Below are 22,349 nucleotides of genomic sequence, written 5' to 3' on the forward strand. Positions count from 1 at the left end.
TGCCTCCTCCTACAAACCTCTATGATTTCAACTAAGCCCTGATTGGGTTCATTTACCATAAATGTACCTGCAATTATGTGTGGTCACCACTAGTCAGGACACTTCTAGAGGTTACCCAAAAAAGCAACTTGTTTAAAAAGTGGCAACTCTCTCCTCTGGGGAATGAATCACAGCCTCACGCGTGCTTCCCTTCATTCTCTGTGTCCTCTGCCATTGATTTCTGCTGACTAAAGATCAATAGCTGAAAAGCATGTCCTCCGCAAACAGAAAACATGAGGGCTCTGAAGCAATCTCAACCAGCAATGAGACATTTTATTTAGAGCACTGATTTCCACAAGCATTCAAGCACTTCTTTCAGGCACGTCATCATTGCCCACATAATGCCATAAACCTGCATGAAAAACCACGCTGAGGAAACTGTCACTGATCCTTCCATCCACTCAGATGGCTGAACATTCACAAGCTAAGACCCATGCCTCATCAGAAGTGACAAAATATTGCTGCAGACTCATGCTAACTCAAGCCCACCAACATTACAGTTTTATCAAATTCTAAGTGAAAGCTGGAAACATGATTAAATTGCTGACTCTCCAACAGGAGACCCAACTCACATACCTCCTCATTCATGTTCCAGCAACCGCATAAGAAGTCTGAATATTTTTTGGAAAGCCACTCCAGGAATGGTGTTAGCCCACTTTCAGAAGGGCCTGGAACAAGTCTGGCTGCAACAAAGCATCATCCTACAGCAGCAGAGTATCCACAATGACTGGAGAACATTCCTGAGCCACTGGCAGTGAATAGAGTAATGAGAAAACATGTCCTGGAAATGGCTTAATACTTCTCTCTCGCTTAGGAAGTTAACTTTGTGACAAATGATACAATTTTAATGGTATGTTCATAGCAATTTAAGAGTCGAGACTGAACAAATGCTGTACTTAAAGCTGGTCCTCCACTCCCCTCCTGTGCTATAAAACCAGCCTTAATACAGCTGTTATTACAAATTGCAAATGTTCCTGCTTCAGCAGTCACACATTCCACTTCCTTTCCACACTAAATACACAAATAATGGAACCGATCAGCAGCAAAAGCACTTAGTTTATCCTACAGCCATGGAAGTACGCTATGATTAATAAATACATATCTCAAAATCACAAATCTCCACCGTGTTCTGCTTTCTTCTTACACCGCAAAACACTTCAACCAGAGACAAGGGAAAAAAAAGAAAGCCAACAACCCAAACCCTCCAGAAATTCAATACAGTAGCCCTGCACAGGCTGCAGGAACCGAGAAAGAAATTGGCCTGCAGGCAAGAATGTAGGCAGCAGTTACTGTAGAAACCAAGCTCTTCACTGCTTTTCTCTGAGCAAAAGAAAGACACAAAAGAGCTGGAAAACAGCGATCGATGGGAAACAGCTTATAAAGCTGCTTGTCACATCTGCTGCAGGAAAACCAGACACTAATTCATTAAAACTGCTCATGTAATGCCTCTGGAATTTGAGGCTCCCCAGCCCGTGAATACAAAAGAAACTCCGCCTATGGAAACACTGCATTTTCGGGTTATTTAGCATTTCTGCACACAAAAGCCCTGTGCACAGTCAGGTTGTGTGGTCTCTATCCCTAAATTTCATTTTAAACTGTAAAAACAAAATAGATTTGTCCAAAAGACTGCGTGCCTCTATCTCTGCCAAATTTCAAATGGCTATTTTGAGTCCCAGCAGAGCATACATAACTCTATAATACAATAGCTTCCTGTTTAAAAAAAAAACACAGAAACAAAACACTGGCAACAGGAAAGTAAAAATCAATCCTCATTCCTTCCTCCTTCCAGATAGCTGCTTTTAATAATGGTTTCCTATTACCAAATATGCAAGTTCAAACTTTCACCACAGCAGTAAATACCACTCCAGAATTTTTCACAAGATTTACCATCAGAGCTGAGCTGAGGCAGACAAACCAGAGGCAACCCTTGCTCTGCAGGCAGCTCAGACAGCTGCAGCACTGCCTGCCATCTCACCTCAGCTCTGGCTACTTCTGGGCATGCTAAAGTTCACAGGGAAACACTGAAGTTATAATAATGTTGTTTGTTGCTAAATACAAACTATCAGCAGACCAGACAAAGCTGCTGAAAGCTCCACATCGAGCACTGGGCATTTTACCATTCTTTACAATTAAAACATTAAGGGAAAGTACAGTGAGCAAGTGCTGTTCTGATGTGTTTTGACGTAAGCATAATCATAAATAAAGCACTCATGACTCAGACATTTGTTACTGTAGCAACAAAAGACTTCATTTATTACCTCATCAGAGAGCTGCCTTGCATACTGCAGAATGATGCCAGAACTCTGACCAAAAGAAAAGCTGCTCAAGAGGCAACTCTGCACAGAAAGGACTTCCTGAATCCACTAAGCAAAGTTTGTTTTAGATGGGCTTTTCAAGATAGAGCTCTGCTTCCAAGAGCAGAACAGTCCTTTATTTCACCTAGAAATCCATGACTAACTCAAGCCATTGAAAAAGTGACAAAAACTGCTTCCTACCAACTGCAGTTCTGAGTACACAGTGCTGTTTAATCTCCTCCTTAAATCTGCCAGCTTGGGCAAAGAACAGAATTTTTTTTAGGCTCCTCTCAAAAGCTACAGGCATTAATTACACCTCACAGCCATGTGAAGACGTCTGAGAGCCGTCCCTCTCTCCGTTCCTTTTGGTGATGCTGGCAGGCTGGTTATCTCATTGGAAATCAATATGTTATATTGCATTCTGAGATCAGTTCTGAGCCATCTGCACTTCGCACAATGTTTGCTCAAACCAGCTTTCAATTCTACTTTTATTTGCAATTCCTAAAACTCTGCCCGTGAAGGCACAGACCCTTTAGAAATGTTGTTTGCATGAACTGCATACACACACTTTCCCTAATCACTTGTGTAGGCACTCCAGAACAAATCAAGACTCCAAAAGAGCCTGAAGATCACAAAGCAATGAAACTATTTGAGCTACAACAAGCAGATTGCTTTTGGAAAATATTCTTCAAGAAGCATTTCTCCTCAGCTACTCCTTTAAGATCATGCCAAGTTCTCAAACCGTGGGATGCTTTAAGGGGCAGCGAGAAAGTGCAGAAGGATAACATCCAGTAAGAATAACAGTCGTGATTTAAGGAGCCAGACAGTCACACAAGTGGAAATCTGTCCAGGAATAAAAAGAACACGCTAAGCAAAAATCTGTGTCAGAACATATGTTAACTACTGCCACTGTTCTGATAAGCAGCACACAGCACAGAGAATGAAAGTGTAAAACACCCAAATGTGAAGGGGTTATTTTCTCCAAATGAAAACCTGGAGGTGTGCTAGTGACTTACAGCAAATGAAAAGGAACCAACACTTAATGGTGCACATCCCACAGAAGGGAGAAATCTGAAATTGTTTGGAGAAATCAGGCCCAGGGATGTCTATCATTCACTGAATATAAAGGAGGACTAAGTGTAGACAGACAGATAGACACACACGTGCAGTTGAGCAAAAATAAACCACCTCCCAACAACATCCAGTAATGAAAAACACAGGCCAAGACTGGCAGAGCAGAAGCACAAACCAGGCTCTCATGAATAAGCACTTATCTCAGGAGATGGATTCATGGCATTCAGCAGTGCAGCAGCTCAGCACTGTCACACAGGAAAGCTCTTGCCTGCCTTGCACCAGCTTTTCTCCAGGCACAACTCCTCCTCTTGCTGGGTGCTCGCTGCTATCTGCAGGTAAGCTATTAATCCAGTGGAAAATGACCCTAGCCAAAACCTGCAAGCTTTCTGACATTTTAGTAAATTCAGCTGAGCTCACAGTCTGATTTTTCTTCAAAGGTAAAGAAGTCTGCCACAGCAGCTTCATGTGAAAGCTGTACTGTACTTACTACACGAGACCACAACATTTTATTACGAAATTGTTTCAACCATGCTCTTTGAGAAGTTCAAACTTCGACTGTCTGATAGCAAAAAATAAACCCCCAGTAACCACTGGTCATAAAGGGAAGTACAGAACTTGGTTAGCATGGTGCATGCTCCATGATTTTGTTTTTCAACAGAACTGAAGATACATTTGCTTGGGACCTTTTAGCATCATCAACAATGTCAGTATTTGGACTGTAGACACTGTTAACACTATGGATTATTTCACTTAAGCACTTGTCATAGCAGTGTTGCTACTGCTACAAAAACATACATGACCTAGAAACTAGAGCAGGAATACAAGTTGCTGGAGTGGTAATAATTACACAATCTTTTAGTAAAAGAAATAATGATTTCTATGTTCCCATATACACTACTTTCAAGGTTTCAGTCACAACTGAATAAACACATTGCTCTTCATTTCTGTAATACTTTTCATTACAAAACCATGGAGCACTACACAGAAATTAACATTATCACATTAGATCCAGTATTCTCCATAGCCCTATGGCACACCCAAGTTCAGGGATGGTACCACTGTCACCAGGATTGCCTACGTAAGGAAACGCTACAAAACAGCCAGGGAAGGCAGGGAACCAGGAGAGGGAAAGAATCGTGGTGTTTGCACAGCAGACATGAAGCAAGCCATTTCAAAATGCATGGAGTCAATCTGAAAAGGAGAGGCACAGCTCCTGATAATAAGTGCTAGAAAAAGAGCACTGAAATTTCATCATCCCCTCTGTCTCCGCCCACGAAGCATTGTATCATTCTTCAAAAACAGATTAAACAGATTTGTGAGTTGGCCAAGTCATTTTGGCAAGCGTGTAGCAGAGCTGGGAACAGAACATGCTTTTCCCCAGCACCCTACCCTTGCTGAAACCACTGGATCATCCCTTCATTCTAATTCTTCCTTCTCCTACAACTACTTGAAGAGGAAGAATCAGGTGACAAGCTCACAACTTTAAACAGGGATTATTTACCTAAATAAGTCTGAGCTATTGCAGTTGGAGGTTGCTGCACACGAGTATCTGATTAAGAAACAAAAAAGGAAGTAGCTGTGAAGTCTACATGGCAAACACCAACATACGCACACAGCAAGTTATGCACACATAGTATGTCCTCTGAAACACAGCTAAGGGGGTTTTCCTTTCACTAGGATGAACGCCACAAGAGTCTGACAATAAAGCTACACACTGTAATTAAAATTTATAGTTAAAATCTTCAGTTTCTTCAGTACGTAAGTTATACAAGATTTCATTTCTTCTGTATTTATTAGAAGACTTTTTTTTCCCATTATCAAACAACAACAGGAAAAAACGCAGTATCTGTAGACATTAAAAAAAAATCAAATAAAATAAAGCAAAAGAAACCTTGAATACTGAAAAATACTGGGGGAAAAAGGACTCTTCGTTTCTGCTGTCCTTTCCCTAAGGCTTAGCAGTAATCAAGATTTCCTCACTCTTGATCATGACTAGTTTTCATGCTATTAAAATTGTGACTGATTTATGTTTGCACTTGAACCAGTGCAGAAGATCCTGCAGCAGTCCCAGCAATGCACAGCTGGAGATGCTGAGAAAAAAGCAGAACACAAAGCTTAAAAAGAGACCAGCAGAAGCCAGTAATCAAATACCTGTCTGAAGTTATTTCTGCACTGAAGTGCAAAATGAGGATCATCAGTCATACCAACGCTTTGGAAACTACCAACTATAGTACAAGCACATCTCCATTGCTTTTCCTGTCCATCTGCAGTGTCCACACTGAACATCATTTGCTTTCTTTTTTCCTCTTCTCAAGTGACCGATGCCCCCTGTGAGCAGATCTTTCCCCATGAACTTTTATGTCTAATCAGAGAGGTTGCATTCCCAAAAATCTCACAAAATGCACTGCAAGGATGCAACGCTTTTACATGTACGTTTAAGTTCTGTGTACTGTTTCTCACCAACACTCCCCAGGCTGCAGCTTGGGTCAGCACTCACTCACATGGCTTGGACCAGACCCATGCAACTAAAGTAGTCTGTGAATCCGAGCTCTCATCAAAAATGGCTTTAAATATCAGATCAGGCCTTAGCACTGTTTACCTAAAGAACAATGACAAGTGATGAGGGGGAAAAGATTTCCATTTAACAAATATTAAACATTATGGTAAATAATTTACACAAAGAACAGGTGTTGAAGCTAAATAATTACTACAAACCAAGTCCCAATAGCATAAGGATATTTTATCTCTCAATTTTAAGCTGAAAATAATCAGACTGATATCTGTGGTTTTGATAGCACTAGCACAGAAGACACCAAGGATTGCGTCCTGAAAGAACTGACACAAAACAGTGGTGATGGCCAGGATGTCCATAGCAGCAAGTTTTGGAAATAAAGAACCAATAGCAACTGCAGGAAAGAAAAAAGAAACAAAAAAAGCTCCATGCTTAAGGCTGAGGACAGGGTAAAAAAAACCTCTCAAGAATAAACAGCTTATAACACAACCTAAACAGTTCATGGAACACACTGAAGAGAGGGCATGTGCTGGTCATATGTTCGGCGTATGTTATTGGCACCATTCACCGGCATGTTCCATGTGGTAATAGCTTAAATATTTACATTTGAACTGTGCTGCCTTCAGGGATGACATGATCTGGGCAGCCCTGATGAAACACACACCACCTAAAACGAATACATGCTAATTTTGGCTCGCAAGTTACCTCTCCATACTTCAAACAATGCTTTGCTTGGCACTAACTCGTTTGAAGAGCTTATACTCAATATAACTAGTGGCAGTGTGAAGCAACTTTAAAACCAGCAGGCTGGGTTTATGTAGCATTATATAAAGCAGTCATTGTAGTATCTGTGATTTTTAGATACAACTTCCTGCTCAGATCCAAGTACAGATTGCACGCGCGTGCACTCGAACTTCAGAACAGCACCATCCTTTGATGTTGTGTGATTTCTCTATGCGTTCACTGCCTCAAACACAGCAGTTCCTAACACGATGCAGTCCACTGCCCAGATGACAACTATATGCAATGCTGTAGTTTCAAGACCCTGTCACAGAGCGAGTGGGAAAAAAAAAAAATCAAAACAGAACACAAAAACCAAGAATAAAAAGAATTCTGCCAGAGTTCAAACACACAACTTCAAATAACTGATTTCTGCAACAGTCAGCCTTGGCTCCCTGCTCTGCAATCATTTCCATTTCTGTGAAAGTTGTAACAATAAAGGTGTTCCTGGTGCTGACACAGAGCTATTTTAAGAAGGGATCATCACCTCACTACTGTATGCTAATTCCTGACTGCATCAACCCTTTCTGCATTCAAACCAGTGGCTATGATTAGATCTATTTACTTCCTTTTACATATCCATCCTGTAGTACTTGAACTTTAAGTCCCCTAGAGCTATTTCTCTTTCCTTTGTATTTTTGTATTAAATCATTGCCTGCACAAGTCAAATCCTGTCTCCATTTAGAACACCTTTAAGAGGGTTATTCTAATGACTTAGAGATGGTGTGAACCACCACAACTACCTACAGACCTCTGCTACTGAAAGTCTCCTTCACTCAGTGAAGAAAGTCAGCAGCCCAACCTCTTGCCCCCCCTGTATCGGACACGGACAGAATGTTCCCAGTCAACAATTCATGAACCAAATGCATAAGGCACTCAGATATATTCTCTTCTCTAAAACCCTTGGGAAAAGCTCGAACAAGCAGCTACCACAAAGACAAAACAGTCGTAAGCAGGGCAAAATTGCACTAGTGTAACACATCCACAGCAGCCAGCATTTCCTTCATCAGAGCCCAGGGATCTCCAAGCTGTAATGCAACATCACTGCAACACACACCCAGCCCCTGCAGCTTCCCTAGATCTGTCTGAAAGTAATTAACCCTAAACTACTCAGACCTTCACGATAAGAAATTTAAGAGCAAGAAAATCATCTTCCTCCATTAACATCAAGTGTTCTTTCAAAAAGGAAACAAACAAATATGCTGAGAACAGTTTACCTTGGAGATAAGGCAGACAAACTGTTGGAGCCATGTCAATGCAAGGGACTTGGAACTGGAGCAGCTGCAATGACAATCAAACGCACATCCCTTGCCTTATCAAGTTGTCATCTCTCCTGAAAGCTCCTCTGGCACACGCTGCTACATTGCCATCTCCCACATTTATTTCTGTAACTGGAGTCTTCTTTTAATTTCAGAAACTAGAAAAGCCTAATTCTTAAAACAAACATTTCTGATCAAAGCACCAAATGTGATTCCTTAGAAACTCAGTCTCTTCTCCCTTTCCCCTATCCTGTTACTTCTCCATGCAGTCAAACTCACACTGCCCTATAGCTGTGGTTGTTTTATACTCCACATAACCATGTTTTTAACTTTCTCAGATGAAGCTGAATTACTTTTTATGGCCCACCTCTCAGCTACATCACAGCTATTACAAACATGCACACACAAACGACTAAGAGAACTTCAGCTCACTAAACTCAAATTACAAAAAATACATTTATTTAATCTTTCCAACTGATGGCTGAATTACAGTCGTATTTCTGTTATTCAATGTCCTCTGCATGCTGTTTTGCTCCTTTTTTTTTTTTTTAAAGACTTATAAACACACATGTTGGTTATAACCTTAGATAATAGCTAATAATCTCCCATAAGAATCTTGGGTACTTACTAGCCCACAGCAGAACAAACTTATTTATAGCTAAGCAGCAGGCTGGGGTTAGTGATCTCCTCCAAGCTTGACAGATTTCCAACCTCAGAATAACCACGCCATAAAACAAGCAGGGTTATTTCACTACTGACAGAAAAGTAAACATTTGTGTACTAGGGTGTGCTTGCAGATGATTGCTCTGGCTGCCTGCACTGCAGCAGACAGTAAAAGCTATTCATAACAGGCCAAAAATCACGGAGGAAATTTAAAATTCTGAAAAGAATTTATAATCAAGATTTAACTCACACCTTTAAACACCAAGACAGGTGGGAGGATCTGAAATCTCCCCACTGTAAATGACTTTTCCCATTTCATCTTCAGAAGTGTTCTTGAACGTTTAATAACTGCCAAATTTTTCTCTCTGAAACAGGTACAATTACCTACATCCTAATGTACAGCAAAGGATAACAGATCAGGAACAAACAACACTTAAACCCACAGAAAGAGACTGCAATCACAAGAGCTACTAAAATCAGGTTAGAAAAAATATCTAACAGTTATGGTAAAATCTGACTTACAATGAAGAAAGTTTACTCACAAAAATCTCAGATTTAAACTGAAATGGATTTTCAAGCAAATCATAGAATCATAAAATCACAGACAAGGTTAGAAACAACCTGCAAGATCATCTAGTCCAACCATCCTCCCAAATAATATATGTTAGAAATGAAATACTTCCAGAAAAGCCTGTTCTGTTGTCAGCTTGCTGCCCACTGTTTCATCTCACCCCACTCCTCTGCTTACCCACTCACTAGAATTTCCACAGTCACTGTGCATATTCTGCTCGTGCAACAGCACTCCTCAGAGGCCAGCAGTCCTTCAGGAGAGAGGAAAAAAAAAGATGAGGGATGCAGCTAGTCAAGAACGAAGTGATGAAACAAGCAAAAAATTATTACACATCTTTGTAGTGCTTACTGTAGGTTATTTTGTCTTGCTAGAGCTCACAAGGCATTCGAGCACTGTTAGACAGCTCTGGAATGTGCTGATAAAACAGACTAGTTGCATTTCTCAGCTTTATGGGCAGACCAATACAAGGAAAACATTTAAAAACAAAGGCTTGAGTTTCAATTCAAAGGGATAAACAACTGAAAATTCTACTGTGGTTTTTACCTATTGCATCTCTTTCCTGTGTTGCTAAATGTGCCAGCCATCTGAACATTTCAACTGACATACTCACTGTGGTTCCCAGCTCCAAAAACATTTGTAGCAATTATCAATATCTAGAAAGCTACATGAATAATACCATCATCAACCACAAACTGTGGAGCCCACCCTGAACTCAGAATTCACTGCTGCATTCATTTTGGCACTCATATTCATAGCAAAGGGGAACCACCTTATCCTAAGGATGTACCTTGAGCTCGGTAATGCAGCTACAAACATGCTGTCAGGAAAAAGGCTGTGCTCCAACTTCTGATAGTATTGCTGGAAGTTGGACTGTACCAGGATGAATTTCTTCATTCTGGGAGAATCCTATTACCCAATCTAGTCATTTTAATAAAGTTACTTAAGAACTGATTGCAAACTCTTCAAAGCAATGTTTTCCTATCATTAGAACAGCAGAACAGTTCACTGCCTGGCTTGCAGACCCTAAGGAAGTAAATATATCTTGTAAAATGGAAGTGTAGATGAAGCTATTAACCTCCTAATAGCCTACAAAAGAGCATCCTCTCACCACATGCACTAGAAAGGACCTCAGCTGGTGACCACCCCAAAATAAGGGAGTCAACCAAGGGCTGCGTAAGGCAGCTCAATTACCTACTAGTAAACTTAGCTGAGCCCAACTGCCACACCCCCAACATTCACACCATCTAAGGAAGTCACTTGCTTCCTTTAACCTGACTTTGCTCAATGTTATTCAACGCTTAGATCTGTGCAAGCTATAAACAGAATTCTGACTGATGATCATGTATGTAATTCACTCCTCATTTTTGTCAGCACCCAAGCCCAATGAATACTGCAGAGACACGATGATTTTAAATGCATGGAATGAGGATGCTGGCCTCTGATGTGAAATGATCCACAGCCAAGGAGCTCATGCCCATTTTTCTCTAGTGCTTTTCTCCATGTATGCACATTTATGCAGAGAGTGAAAAAGGGCTGGAAAGCACGTATTAGCCAAAGCACTAACAACTGAGCCAGTCCAGCATCCAGTCAACTTAAGATTCACTTTTCAATTTTTGACTTAAAACAGTTTCTCACAAGAGTTTCCTTCATCTTCTCTTACACTGCTTTGGCTTTTCCTTTCCACTTTGATTTCAAAAGCATAAATGGCCCTTAAGACAGCAATTCCTTAATGGATGATTCCACAAGGCACGGCAAGCTGACCGCTGCCAGAAGTCTGTGCAAGCCGACCACACACTGCATGCCAGCTCCACTGCTTGTCAGACCTTTCCATCAGCTACTTCAATGCAAGACAAAATCACCAAAAAAGCAGACATCAGTAGCTCATGGAAGATCTGGTGAGTTCTAAGGCTAGCACATCCTGCAGCTGGGAGCACTGCAGTAAGAGAGACCTTCCATTTCCATGCTCCTTTCAGCAAGTGAAACGGGTCAGCTCAGATGCTCGTGAAAGCACAGCCTGTCTTTCTAAAAAGTGTCACCCTAGATTCCTCTGAATCACAGCAGCCAACCCAAATATCAATGCCAGAGCCCCACATCTCTCATGATAAAAAAAATACTACCTCTCAGAGCTGAAACCTCAGGCAATCTTCAACTCTGTCCAATCTTTTTTCAGGCCTTCCTGCAAACTCTTCCAGTTCTCCCGCGTAACAACTCCAAACCCCACGAAGATCCTGTCCACGTCTCAGAGCAGATCACATTGGCCTAATAACCTCATCCTTCCCCTGCAGTATTCAACTTCTCTTCCATTTTTATAAACCATACGTTTCATGATGCTATAATCATCCTCTTTACCACTTGCACATTATTTTTTGCCTAAATAATATTTGTTATGGACCAAATTTGAAATCCCCCTCACACAGAGCTCTGCATGACTACATTCAGCCCTCTCTTGTCGAAGCTTTACACTTTTTCATCCCTGTCTCCCCCAGTGCTACACTACTCTTCCTCATCTGCCTAGAAACACCGGTAAAGCTTCCTAAAGAGGGAAATTCTTTTCCTTAAGAGACAGCCTCCATCATTCTTATTTTCCAACCACCTTCCATGCGTGCTTACCACCCTTACATTGTAATCAATGTGCCCATCTACTTAACTAAGTTAAGGAGTAAAACTTATCACTATATGTCTTATCCACCCAAATTATATTCTGACTAGAATACCACAAATATCCTCACAGCACAATGTAAAATGTCACACTTTCCCATGTGTGGAGGTTTATGCTGTATTCATTTAAGTCACAAGCCAGGTGCAAGCCTTTGGAGTCCTTAAATTAATTATCAGCCTTAAAAACAAAACAGGTAATTGTGTGTTTGTACCTTCATAAATCAAACTTCTACCATAGGCATGGTACAGCAGCATCCTGTGCACCGAGGCCCACAGTAGACACTAATATTTCAGGTGCACTTTTTTTTTTTTTTTTAAGACACTGTTTTTTTAATTGAAACCAAAATTATTTTTTTTTCCCCCGTGTGGTTTTTTAATTTGTCACTGTTTTCCAAAAAATCCATCTTTTTTTTTTTTTTTTTTTTTTTTTTTTAAAATCAAATGAGCTGGGTTGGGATGGTTTTTTTGTTTCGCTTTTTAGACAAACATGCACACACAAGTAATTTTGAAAATGCAATTTAAGAAACAGTTTACCTAATGGTAAACTGAAGTTCAAAGTAGCACAAAGACTCTCGTGCTGCAGATGGGGATATGTGCTGTCCCCACTGCAGAAGTTCCAAAAAGCAGGAAATGGTTAAACAAATTACTGCTGCCTTATGGCAACATCTGTAAAAATCAGAATTGAAAAGAAACTTCTGTCAACATGTTACTTCATTCATATCAGCTCTGCACCAAAACTACACTTTAGAGACGAGCTTTAAGTGATCTGAAATACTGAATTTAATGTCAACAGGAGGTGCAACCACTTTGTCCAGTACTCACTAACCTGACTTACCAACATAAAATTAAGACGCTTACACCCCATCAGCTCCAAGACTTTAGGAAAACTCTGCAGAGAATCACTGGGTATTAAACTACCTTTCAAACTACCGTAGTTGTAATCCAACATGAAGACTCAGATGATAATAAACAAAAGCATAAAAATCATTTGCATGCAAGAATTCTGCTAGCAAGCGTAAACAAATGCCCAGCTAGGTATCAGATGCTTTAGAAGGAAGTTTAATTTAAACAAATAAATCAAGCACGGACTTCATGTTAAAACAATTTTTCAAAGTATGGAAGACTGTTAGAAAAGGATTTGCAGAAGTAGTGACTGAACAGCTATGAAGATTCCCTTGTACCTCCCATAGCCCCACGCCATCGAATTGCATCCAGCCATACCTACAGCGCACCTGATAACCAGGTCTGATTACAGCAAGGTCAGTTTTGGTTCTGGATCTTTTTGTTTTCTTGTTTGTCTAAAGCAGCTTTTCCAAAAAGGTTCTTATCAGAAGAGGGGGGTGTAATGAAGATGCAACCATTCCTCTAAGCTGCCTTCCAACACTGCTAAAAATATGTGCTGAGTTCAAACCTTGACACCTTAGTTTATGGCCTCTGGAGTTTCATCCTGTGCTTGGTCCATTAGCAAACCTTTCAGTCATCTAATTCCTCCCCATGAAATTGTATGTACTGCAGCATCTTGTGCTCCTTTTGGATAAGACAAACATACTGAACTCCTCACACTCCTCCCTGTTTGTTATTTCTTCCAGCCTTCAATTCCTTTCAGCAGTTAGCTCCCTAAAACGTTGCAGTTTCCCAAATATTCTTCAATACAAATTTTTATTCCAGAACCATACGAAGTTCCAGCATCACTCACTGCTCTCCAACCCAGTTCCTCTATTTCTACACAGTCACCACATCACTCTGCTTTGACACACTGCATCTCATCTTACATATCTAACAATTTGTCTTCAGTTACTACTTCCAAAGCAGCCTACCAACTCTTTTATCAGTTTCCCACCCTGAAGATCTGGCCTGCAAACCCTTTGAACCCTTTGCTTTTTCTTTTTTGAGTGGATTGACCAAATCCTTTTTTTTTTTTTGTCCTCATTATTTGTGATTTACAAACATCAGTACCATCTGTACATATTTATCTGCTGTTGATTTTTCCTCAGATCTCCAAAGAAAGTATGAAGTAGAAACATCAAATAGTAATCCAGCAGTTTACAACGCTTACCAACCTGTGTACTCCCCAAATTCTGCTTCTGGAAACTCATTAGTAAGTGAGGCAGCAGTTACACAAAACATTTCGTCCCTGGAGATACTCACAACTGAAATGAACAAGGCACTCAGCAATCTTATTTGATGCTGAAATCATCTGTTTCCAGCAGGGGTTTTGCTGCAGGTCCCCTTCATAATCCTTAATGTAAAATCTTAAATTAACACTGAACGAAAATTAATTCCATTCAACTTTATACTAATTCTGTTTTGCTTCACAAAGCTTTGATAATGACATCTGTTTGTTTGGTTTTTTTGCTCTTCCTCTTTTTTCTTTTTCTAAAGTTACAACTCTGGTTCATTGCACATGCACCCTCACCCACCTGAGCTGGAGCTGTCATGCTGAAGCCAACAGGAATTCTTACAGTGTAGCACGGACACAACTATTTGCCAATCTGCTCACCTTTTCCATTTTGTTTGCTACACACGGACAAACAAGAAGGTGATGTGCTTGTATACATATTAAGGCATTCTGAATGTTGAAGATTTTACTTCCACAAATACTCAGATCTACATCATACGTGAAGACACCTCTTTGCACAAGTTAACGACAAGCAGTACTGGTGAGAACAGCAGAGCAGCACAGTCAATATGTGCAGCACAACCACACAAACAAATGCAAAGAAGCGCACACTGCAATTGCTCATGGATGTTCTTAACTCCTGGAAAACATTACGTATCACTCCATCGCTGGAGGCATTCACGGCCAGGCTGGATGTGGCTCTGGGCAGCCTGGTCTGCTGGATGGTGACCCTGCACACACACAGCAGGGGGTTGGAACCAGATGATTACTGTGGTCCTTTTCAACCCAGGCCATTCTATGATTCTGTAATACTGCAACTCCAGCTCTCTTCAGTGATACAACAATATCAATGAAATATCAGCTGAAGAATGTAATTTTTGTTTTCTAGCCTTCCAACGCGGAATAGCTGTACGATAAATACAGTTCCTCCCCTCCAACTGCTTTATCTAGGTCAAAAAATTCCTTAAAGGCAGGAAGTCGCAGAAAACAAATGTCACTACACATCAACTTTTTATCATGAAAATAAACAAGACAGAAGATATAACCACCACCTTCCTAATATTTCAGTCTGAACTCCCACAGAAGACAGTTTATTACTACAATCAAGTATGTTGTGAAAACACATTATACTCTGCCATGGATGGCCTTACACTGCTACAAGACAAATAGGCGACCTCCTTTGAAACCACATTTGATTTTTGTCCAGTTATAGGTAATTTTACACAGAGTAATGGGGCTTGAGATCTTAAGGGCACTGCTGCACTTAGTGAAAATACAGAAGATCAGATGCACCATCACCTTATTTTTAATAGTTTAAGAATGACCGTGAAAATAAATTGTTTGCTCTGTGCATGAGAATTACATAGGCTTTAAATGGGAATAAAGCAGAATTCCTCCTCAGCAGAATCATTCTCTAAAACACATGTATGTTCTTGAAGGACGAATATTTATATGACAATGTCATTTCCTCATTATAAGCAAATTAATCATACACATTCATTTTGAAAAGCGAGGGTGGAACATTAACTTGTATTCCTGATACCCACCTGATACAAAGCTGTCTCTCCTTCCTCAAAACTTGTGCGTTTCTCAACTGATGATCAGTACTGTATATGCATTTAATTAGTACACAGGAAAGAATGATTGCATTTCCGTATCTCTTGCCTTACTACTATAATTGAAGGTAAGGAAATCAAAACTCACTTTCAACAACAGATTCATAAAACAAACAGTTTAAATACTTCATCTGCACCTTTACACCAAAACAACACTCACTAATCATGCTTCTGTTACAGAACTGGAACAGAAAAACAGAGAAGCCACCAATTTCTAAGACCATTTCGTGGTTTCTACTATTTCACATAACCACACAGAGAACATGCTTGTACTCCTATAGATAACTCCATGCACATGAATACGTGTAAGACCAATAACACTGTAGAAGATGTCCTTACTCGATCCCACACATCAGTCAGAGCAATAAAAAAGGCAAAGCAATCACCAATTAATCCAGATCTAAAGCTCAGCTTTCCCTCAGCTACCTGACTGGTGTCTGGTAATTTGTAGTATTGTTTCAGGAGCAAAAAACCATCTCACTCATCCGTCATGGCCAGTTCAGATGGGAATGTGAAAGAAAAAAAGAGAAACAACTGTTACAGATTACAGAAACTTCACATTCAGCTTTTTTTATTTGAAGCAGAACATGTTCTACCTTCTGCCTCCTATATTGCTCTTCAAGGTAAGGCTACAGTGAGAATCTTGCTTTAAAGTAGCCACAAAATACCCAGGAATATGTTCAGTTTACATTATTATTCATTACGCATGGGTCACAGTGTCTGCTTCATAAAGTACATAACATTTCTGGAGTCCGATTTGTAAGTCGCAGCCAAGTTCAATACTTCTTTATTCTTTGCTTTGAGATAACTTGTAAGTAATTCATAGTTTTAATACCAGTATGGAACTCCATCATATTCCTCTAAACACAAATCAATCATAATGTCTCCATTTGGCCAGCTGTCTTCCTTACAAGCAGCTGTATTTATCGTGTTATCAAAAAAGTGAAAAAGCAGGTGCCAATCCAGCCTGAAGTAATTAATCCATTGTTGGAACTCTGTTCCTTAGGAAAACAAAAAATATATGTATTGTGTTTGATTTCCTAAGCATCTAATGCTTATAAACATAAAGCAAATCTTTACAACGCACGTCAGGCTCAAAAGCAAAAAAAAAACCAACCCAGCAAGCAAAGCAAAGAACATTCTTCCCATATCAGCTGCTAACACTGCTTAAGATGTTACAATCCATTCCTCGACCATTAATCCAAACCTGAGCTGTTTCCAGAGTGAAACGCTCACCGAGCACGCATGCGACCACAATGCATACAGCAATGACATCTCTGCATGGAATTTAAGCAACTAAAAAAAGAAGTGCACTCATTTATTTAGAGGTTCTCTACGATCTGCTGCAGTATTTCCTGCCTGAGTAATGTTGAACGCGATAAATTTTCCCAAAGAGTTTACTTAGTGAATATACTTGATCTTTATTCACAATCTACTGGCTTCCGCCAGTAGAAACCTACTACTTATTAGTCAACAGATGATAAGCTGAAGTGAGACACACTCTACATGGTTTACTCTAAAAGCTCCTATATTTAGCAAATACAAAGAACTTTATAAAATGAATGACAGAATGGGACAATTTTTTACTGTCTCTGATTATAGAGGAGCTAAATCAAGTTGTAGCAAATGAAATCACTGGGAGTAAAATTCAAAAAGCTCAGGAAAGAAGGTACTTTTCCCCCCCCATCACTGGCTCCAAGGTGAGGAACTCACTGCAAAAGGATGATGTGGATACAAGTTTACAGAGATGCAAAAATACATTGCCAATTCATTTAAAAGAACAACACAAAGATTACATTACTCTGCTCTGCTCTTGTGAGGCCCCATCTGCAGTACTGTGTCCAGGTCTGGAGCCCCCAGTACAAGAAAGACAGGGAGCTGTTGAAGAGGGTCCAGAGGAGGGCCACTAGGATGATCAGGGTGCTGGAGCACCTCCCCTACCAGGACAGGCTGAGGGAGCTGGGCTTGTTCAGCCTGGAGAAGAGAAGGCTGCGGGGTGACCTCATTGCAGCCTGCAGTACCTAAAGGGAGCCTACAGACAGGAGGGGAATCAACTCTTTGAAAGGCTAGATAACAGCAGGACAACGGAAAATGGTTTTAAGTTGAGGGAGGGAAGATTGAGGTTGGATGTCAGGGGGAAGTTCTTTCCTAAGAGAGTGGTGAGGTGCTGGAACAGCTGCCCAGAGAGGCTGTGGATGCCCCATCCATTCCTGGAGTTGTTCAAGGTCAGACTGGATGGGGCACTGGGCAGCCTGGGCTGGCATTAAATGTGGAGGTTGGTGGCCCTGCATACGGCAGGGGGTTGGAGATTCACGAGCCTTGAGGCCCCTTCCAACCTGGGCCATTCTGTGATTCTGTGACACGTGGTTTTGAACCGACTGGGATCCAGAAGAATAAGTAGAGGAAGCACAGCCACGTGCCTCTGTCCCTTCCTGCACTGCTCCCCAAGCACTGGCTCCTGACTGCTCTTCAGGACAGTAACAGGCTGCACGCATCTCTGCTCCAACTTGGAAAGCTGTTCTCTCATTAATGGCGCCTTGGTTACGATTCCCAAATCCACTTCCACAAAATCACATCCAAAAGTAATCATTAATATATAAAATATGTGTTTTTTTCCCAAACGAACAAACTGTCTCTTGGAAGACACGAGCTTACTATGTCAGGACCTTTCTAATTTCCAATGCCAATGAACAACATACACACAAACTACTGACTGCAACACGAAGGGGTGGAAAAAATGGGCAGGGGGTGAGCAGCACACAGACAACCAACCTTTTTCATAGCTAAGCTGTACTCAAAAGTCAGTCTGTTTTTCTCCAGCTGTGCTGTTACATCTGTCTGGAACCCTGCCTCTCCAAAAGCTGTATATAAAAGCGCTGTCACCAACAGCTGCTGTGCCCAGCACATAAGGTATTTTTCAAACCAATTACCTCAAAAGTCAAGTATCGATGTTATTATTTACCTAGCAATACCTCTCAACAACGCCCCCACTGAAGTCAGGGGAAACTTGAAAAGAATCGAGGGAAACCAATTAAAAACACGGACTTCATAAACGGCAGCAGAGATAATCCATGGATCTTGAAGGCAGTTGTAAAAAGATCAACTGACTTGCCTGGGTTTGTATGCATTTAGATGAGGTTATAGGACTTGTTCTATCCCATGCCTTGGTGCACCGTGACCTTGACCACAGAGCTTCCTAATGGACACGAACAAAAAAAAAACTTGTTTTTTTTTTTACCCTAGCCTCCATTTTATTCATCACATGAGATTACAGCTGGTTTGTATATAGACAAGGACGTGTGTCAGACTGTCAAGAATTAGAAAAACAAAAACACACTTCCCACTGATGCTACCCTCCTGTGTGGAAACTTAAACATTTGCACTGACAGTGATGTTTCCAGGGAAGCACCAAAAATAGCGACCAAAATAGCTATCTTAATGTACAGCAATTCTCTGTTTATGGGATTTATATTTTTAGAAAGAAAAATGTCTTTATTATAATATATATAAGTAGACTCTGAAAACTTAATTTCCCCAGAACTTCAAAATGTGTGGTTTGCAGGAGACCACAAAGCTGTATTTCTGTTTTTCCCATCCAAAATCAGGAAGTTCAATAACACTATTAGATTAAATCAAGTTTACACCTTGTGCTGAAATCAAAGGCGGCCAAGGAAACCCAAATGACGTGCAATTACTAGGGACAATTAAATAAAGACAGCTCAAGTCTGAAACAGCATTTCGCTTGGAGTCACCTATTTATTAGTGACAGAAGACGACTCTTCATTCTTAGTCTCCAAGATCACTTCAAAACAAACACAAAGAACAGGCCCTTTTTTTTTAACCTCATTTGCCATTAGAAAAAAATCAAATGATCGTGCAGTCATAGGCAAAGCATACTACTGGCAGCACAGCAGAAGTAAACAACAACAAAAATAGATCCAGTGATTACTTGAGCTGAGGATAGCAATCATCAATCTTCAACTCGCACTCAAACTGCTTTCTTTCCAGCCACCTTCAGCTGTTAGTTAACGTTTGCATTACACTGTAACTAAGTTTAAGCCTTAAAATCCAGGAGATGATCTTCAGTTTGAGCACTTAAATCTAAATGAAAATCAAGAACAGGGCTACAAACAATATTAGTCATCAGTAGTTCACAGTAATGATTTGCTATAAGCAGATGTCTGCTTTGAATTTGCCTGGAGACTCCTATGCTAAAAAACTAAACAACAAAAAAACAGAACTTTGAAAATATGAAACTACAATTTCTCTGTACCACTCTGCTATGACTTTGATAAACTATTTTATATTTCTGAAAAAGCAGTAGGTGAGCATTTGATCCCAAGCCCTTCAAGGTAAAATTCATCCCTAAGCCTGTTGACCAAAGAAATCCTACTTCATTCAGCACACACACTGCTCCATTGTTTCCAGCCAGCACTGAAGGTAAGCCACCCATTATTTACAGAAAGATCACACCTACATTTTGTAACCAGGAGATAACTACTTTAAACAGCTTACAGATCTCGAAACAGAAAGCTACAAACGTGCAGTCTAAGAAATGGTGTAATCACTGAACACAGTACGTTTCAAGCAGATGTAGTTTCTTTAAGCACCACCTACGTATATCCATGACAAATAAGAAATTAACTGCACAAAAGTTTTCATCGTGTTCATTTTCTCTGTATAAAGTGACAACACTGAAAGAAAAAAAGATAAAATTACGAGTCAATAATTGCATGGACAGCACGAAGCAGCTGTACTTTTTCCTTAAGGAATTAAGCATTTAACTGCGTGCTCCTGACTAAAATTCTCAAGCTAGTTCCAGGCTGCTTGCAATGAACATACATAACTCACAAGGACTTGCCTGCAATGAGTGTATTAAATACCAAACCTTTTATAAAAAGAAGCATTTAAATTGTACCTCTCAAATGCCTTAGATCAAAATATCAATTAACCACATGGCAAACGACTATTAACATTAAAAAGCAGAAAACAAAAATAGAAGTTACAGTTAAAGGTCAAACAAGTCATCCAAGTGTGTTTGCGATTATACAACTCCACACAGACTGGCACTGTTAAAGCCTTTCAGAAGAAGCATTTCCTAGAAAGCAAAAAGGTAAGAATTTGATTTTTTACCGAGAAACCAGCTGTGGAAACGAACACCAAGACGTCAAAGTGGAAAATATACACCATCAAAGTGCTAAGAGAAGTTTAAAAACTTGCAAGGTATGGTAAGAGCTGACACTGACAGCATGCCTTCTGTCAAGGTAGCACACTTGTAACCTTGTGGGTATCTCTTAGTTGAGCTAACTAAAACTACTCCCAACCAAAACACTTTCACTTTTCCTATGTGAGACTCCTCAAAACAAGGATTACTTATTTACAGCCCAATAAACTCTCCAGCGGAGTAGGTAGGCCTCACAGAGTCCTCTAGGAAAATATTTTGTCAAGACAGTTAATATTTGCTAATGGTATAGGAATGTATTACCACTTAAAACCTCCTGATGCATTTATTGACACATAAGGGAACAGAAAGCGCCAGGACAGTGAAAGCATCTCATGTGGAAGATTCAGTGCAGTCATTAAAAAAAAAAAAAATCAATGTCACAATCAGGCAAAGAGAAACTGCCACAAAAATCAGGATCCCACACACAAAACAAGCCCTCAACGTTCAGTAAAAGCACGAAGGGCGTCACAAGATCTACCGATCTCACATTCAAAAATCCCAGATATGCGGACGACCACTCGACCGGTTTCCTTTGAAGCACGTAAACAATACTCAAGGGTGTATCCAATTCTGTTTGCTAATTACAATACCTCCGAGCGCTGCCGCAGCCCGATTTGCTCCCGTCTCCCAGCAGACACCGCCGTGTGCCAGACGCGGCACGGCAGGGTCCGGGGGGGGGCCGCGCCGCCGCACCGCCGGGGGCACGGAACGGGCGGCGGGTGCGCGGGATGCGGGCCCAGCGGGAAGGGCACGTCCGAGGGCGGAGCGGGAGAAGGGGCGGCGGGGAAGGAGGCCTCGGGCACGGCTCCGCGCCCGTCACGGCGACCGCGTGCCGGCCAGCGGCACGCACAATCGGGCGGCACCACCCCGCGAAGCTCGGGAAGGCGCGGGCGGGCGGGCCCGGCGGGCCCCGGGGCGACGGGGGAGAGCGGGGCGGGCCCGGCCGCCACCGTACTCACACTCGGGGCAGCTGCAGCGGCGGCGCCCCCCGCCTCTGGAACACGCCGTCCACGAAGACGCCGTTCTTGCCGAGGCAGCGCAGGTAGAAGTCGCCCCCGCCGGCGGCCGCGGGGTCCCCCTGAGCGGGAGGCGGCGGCCCGTCCGCTCCGGCCGGTGGCGGCGGCGGGGGCGCGGCGGTGAAGATCTCCAGGTGGCGCCGGGAGATGAAGCTGGAGTGGCCCATGCTCACGTCCACCGAGCCCTGCGACGAGTTGCGGCCGATGGTCACCGAGCGCTTCTTCATCAGGTACTCGAACTCCCGGCCCTCCAGCCGCGCCACGGCCGCCGCCGCCGCCGCCATCTTAGCGAGCGAGGAGCGGGGCCGCCCTCCGCCGCGCCCCTCCGCCCGCACCGGCCCCGCAGCCGCAGCCGCCGCCAGACGCAGGCAGGGAAGGGGCCGCCGCTCAACCCAACCTGACGCACTCCGCCGCTCGCTGACGGACGGCGGCGCCGGGCCAATGCGGGGCCCGCACGCCCATGGGGCTATGGCGGAGCGGCCAATGGCGAGAGGCGCCGCGGCCGGCGCCGCGCAGCACGTTCG

The 22,349-nt window shown here is 41.9% G+C and overlaps 1 protein-coding gene across 1 annotated transcript in view; it reads right to left on the minus strand.

Annotated features, from left to right (window-relative positions):
* Nucleotides 1-22,117, minus strand: part of FOXK2 (forkhead box K2) — a 41,561-nt gene extending 19,444 nt beyond the window's left edge. Inside the window, exon 1 of the mRNA XM_042833279.1 lies at nt 21,769-22,117. Within this exon, the coding sequence (XP_042689213.1) occupies nt 21,769-22,109 (341 nt within the window). The 5' untranslated portion in view covers nt 22,110-22,117. The remainder of the gene's footprint in view (nt 1-21,768) is intronic.
* Between the last annotated feature and the right edge of the window lie 232 nt (nt 22,118-22,349).

This window comes from Centrocercus urophasianus, unplaced genomic scaffold (genome assembly GCF_019232065.1).
Source record: "Centrocercus urophasianus isolate 14NV4802_14NV808 unplaced genomic scaffold, USGS_Curo_1.0 seq_41, whole genome shotgun sequence".
NCBI classification, from domain to species: Eukaryota; Metazoa; Chordata; class Aves; order Galliformes; family Phasianidae; genus Centrocercus; species Centrocercus urophasianus.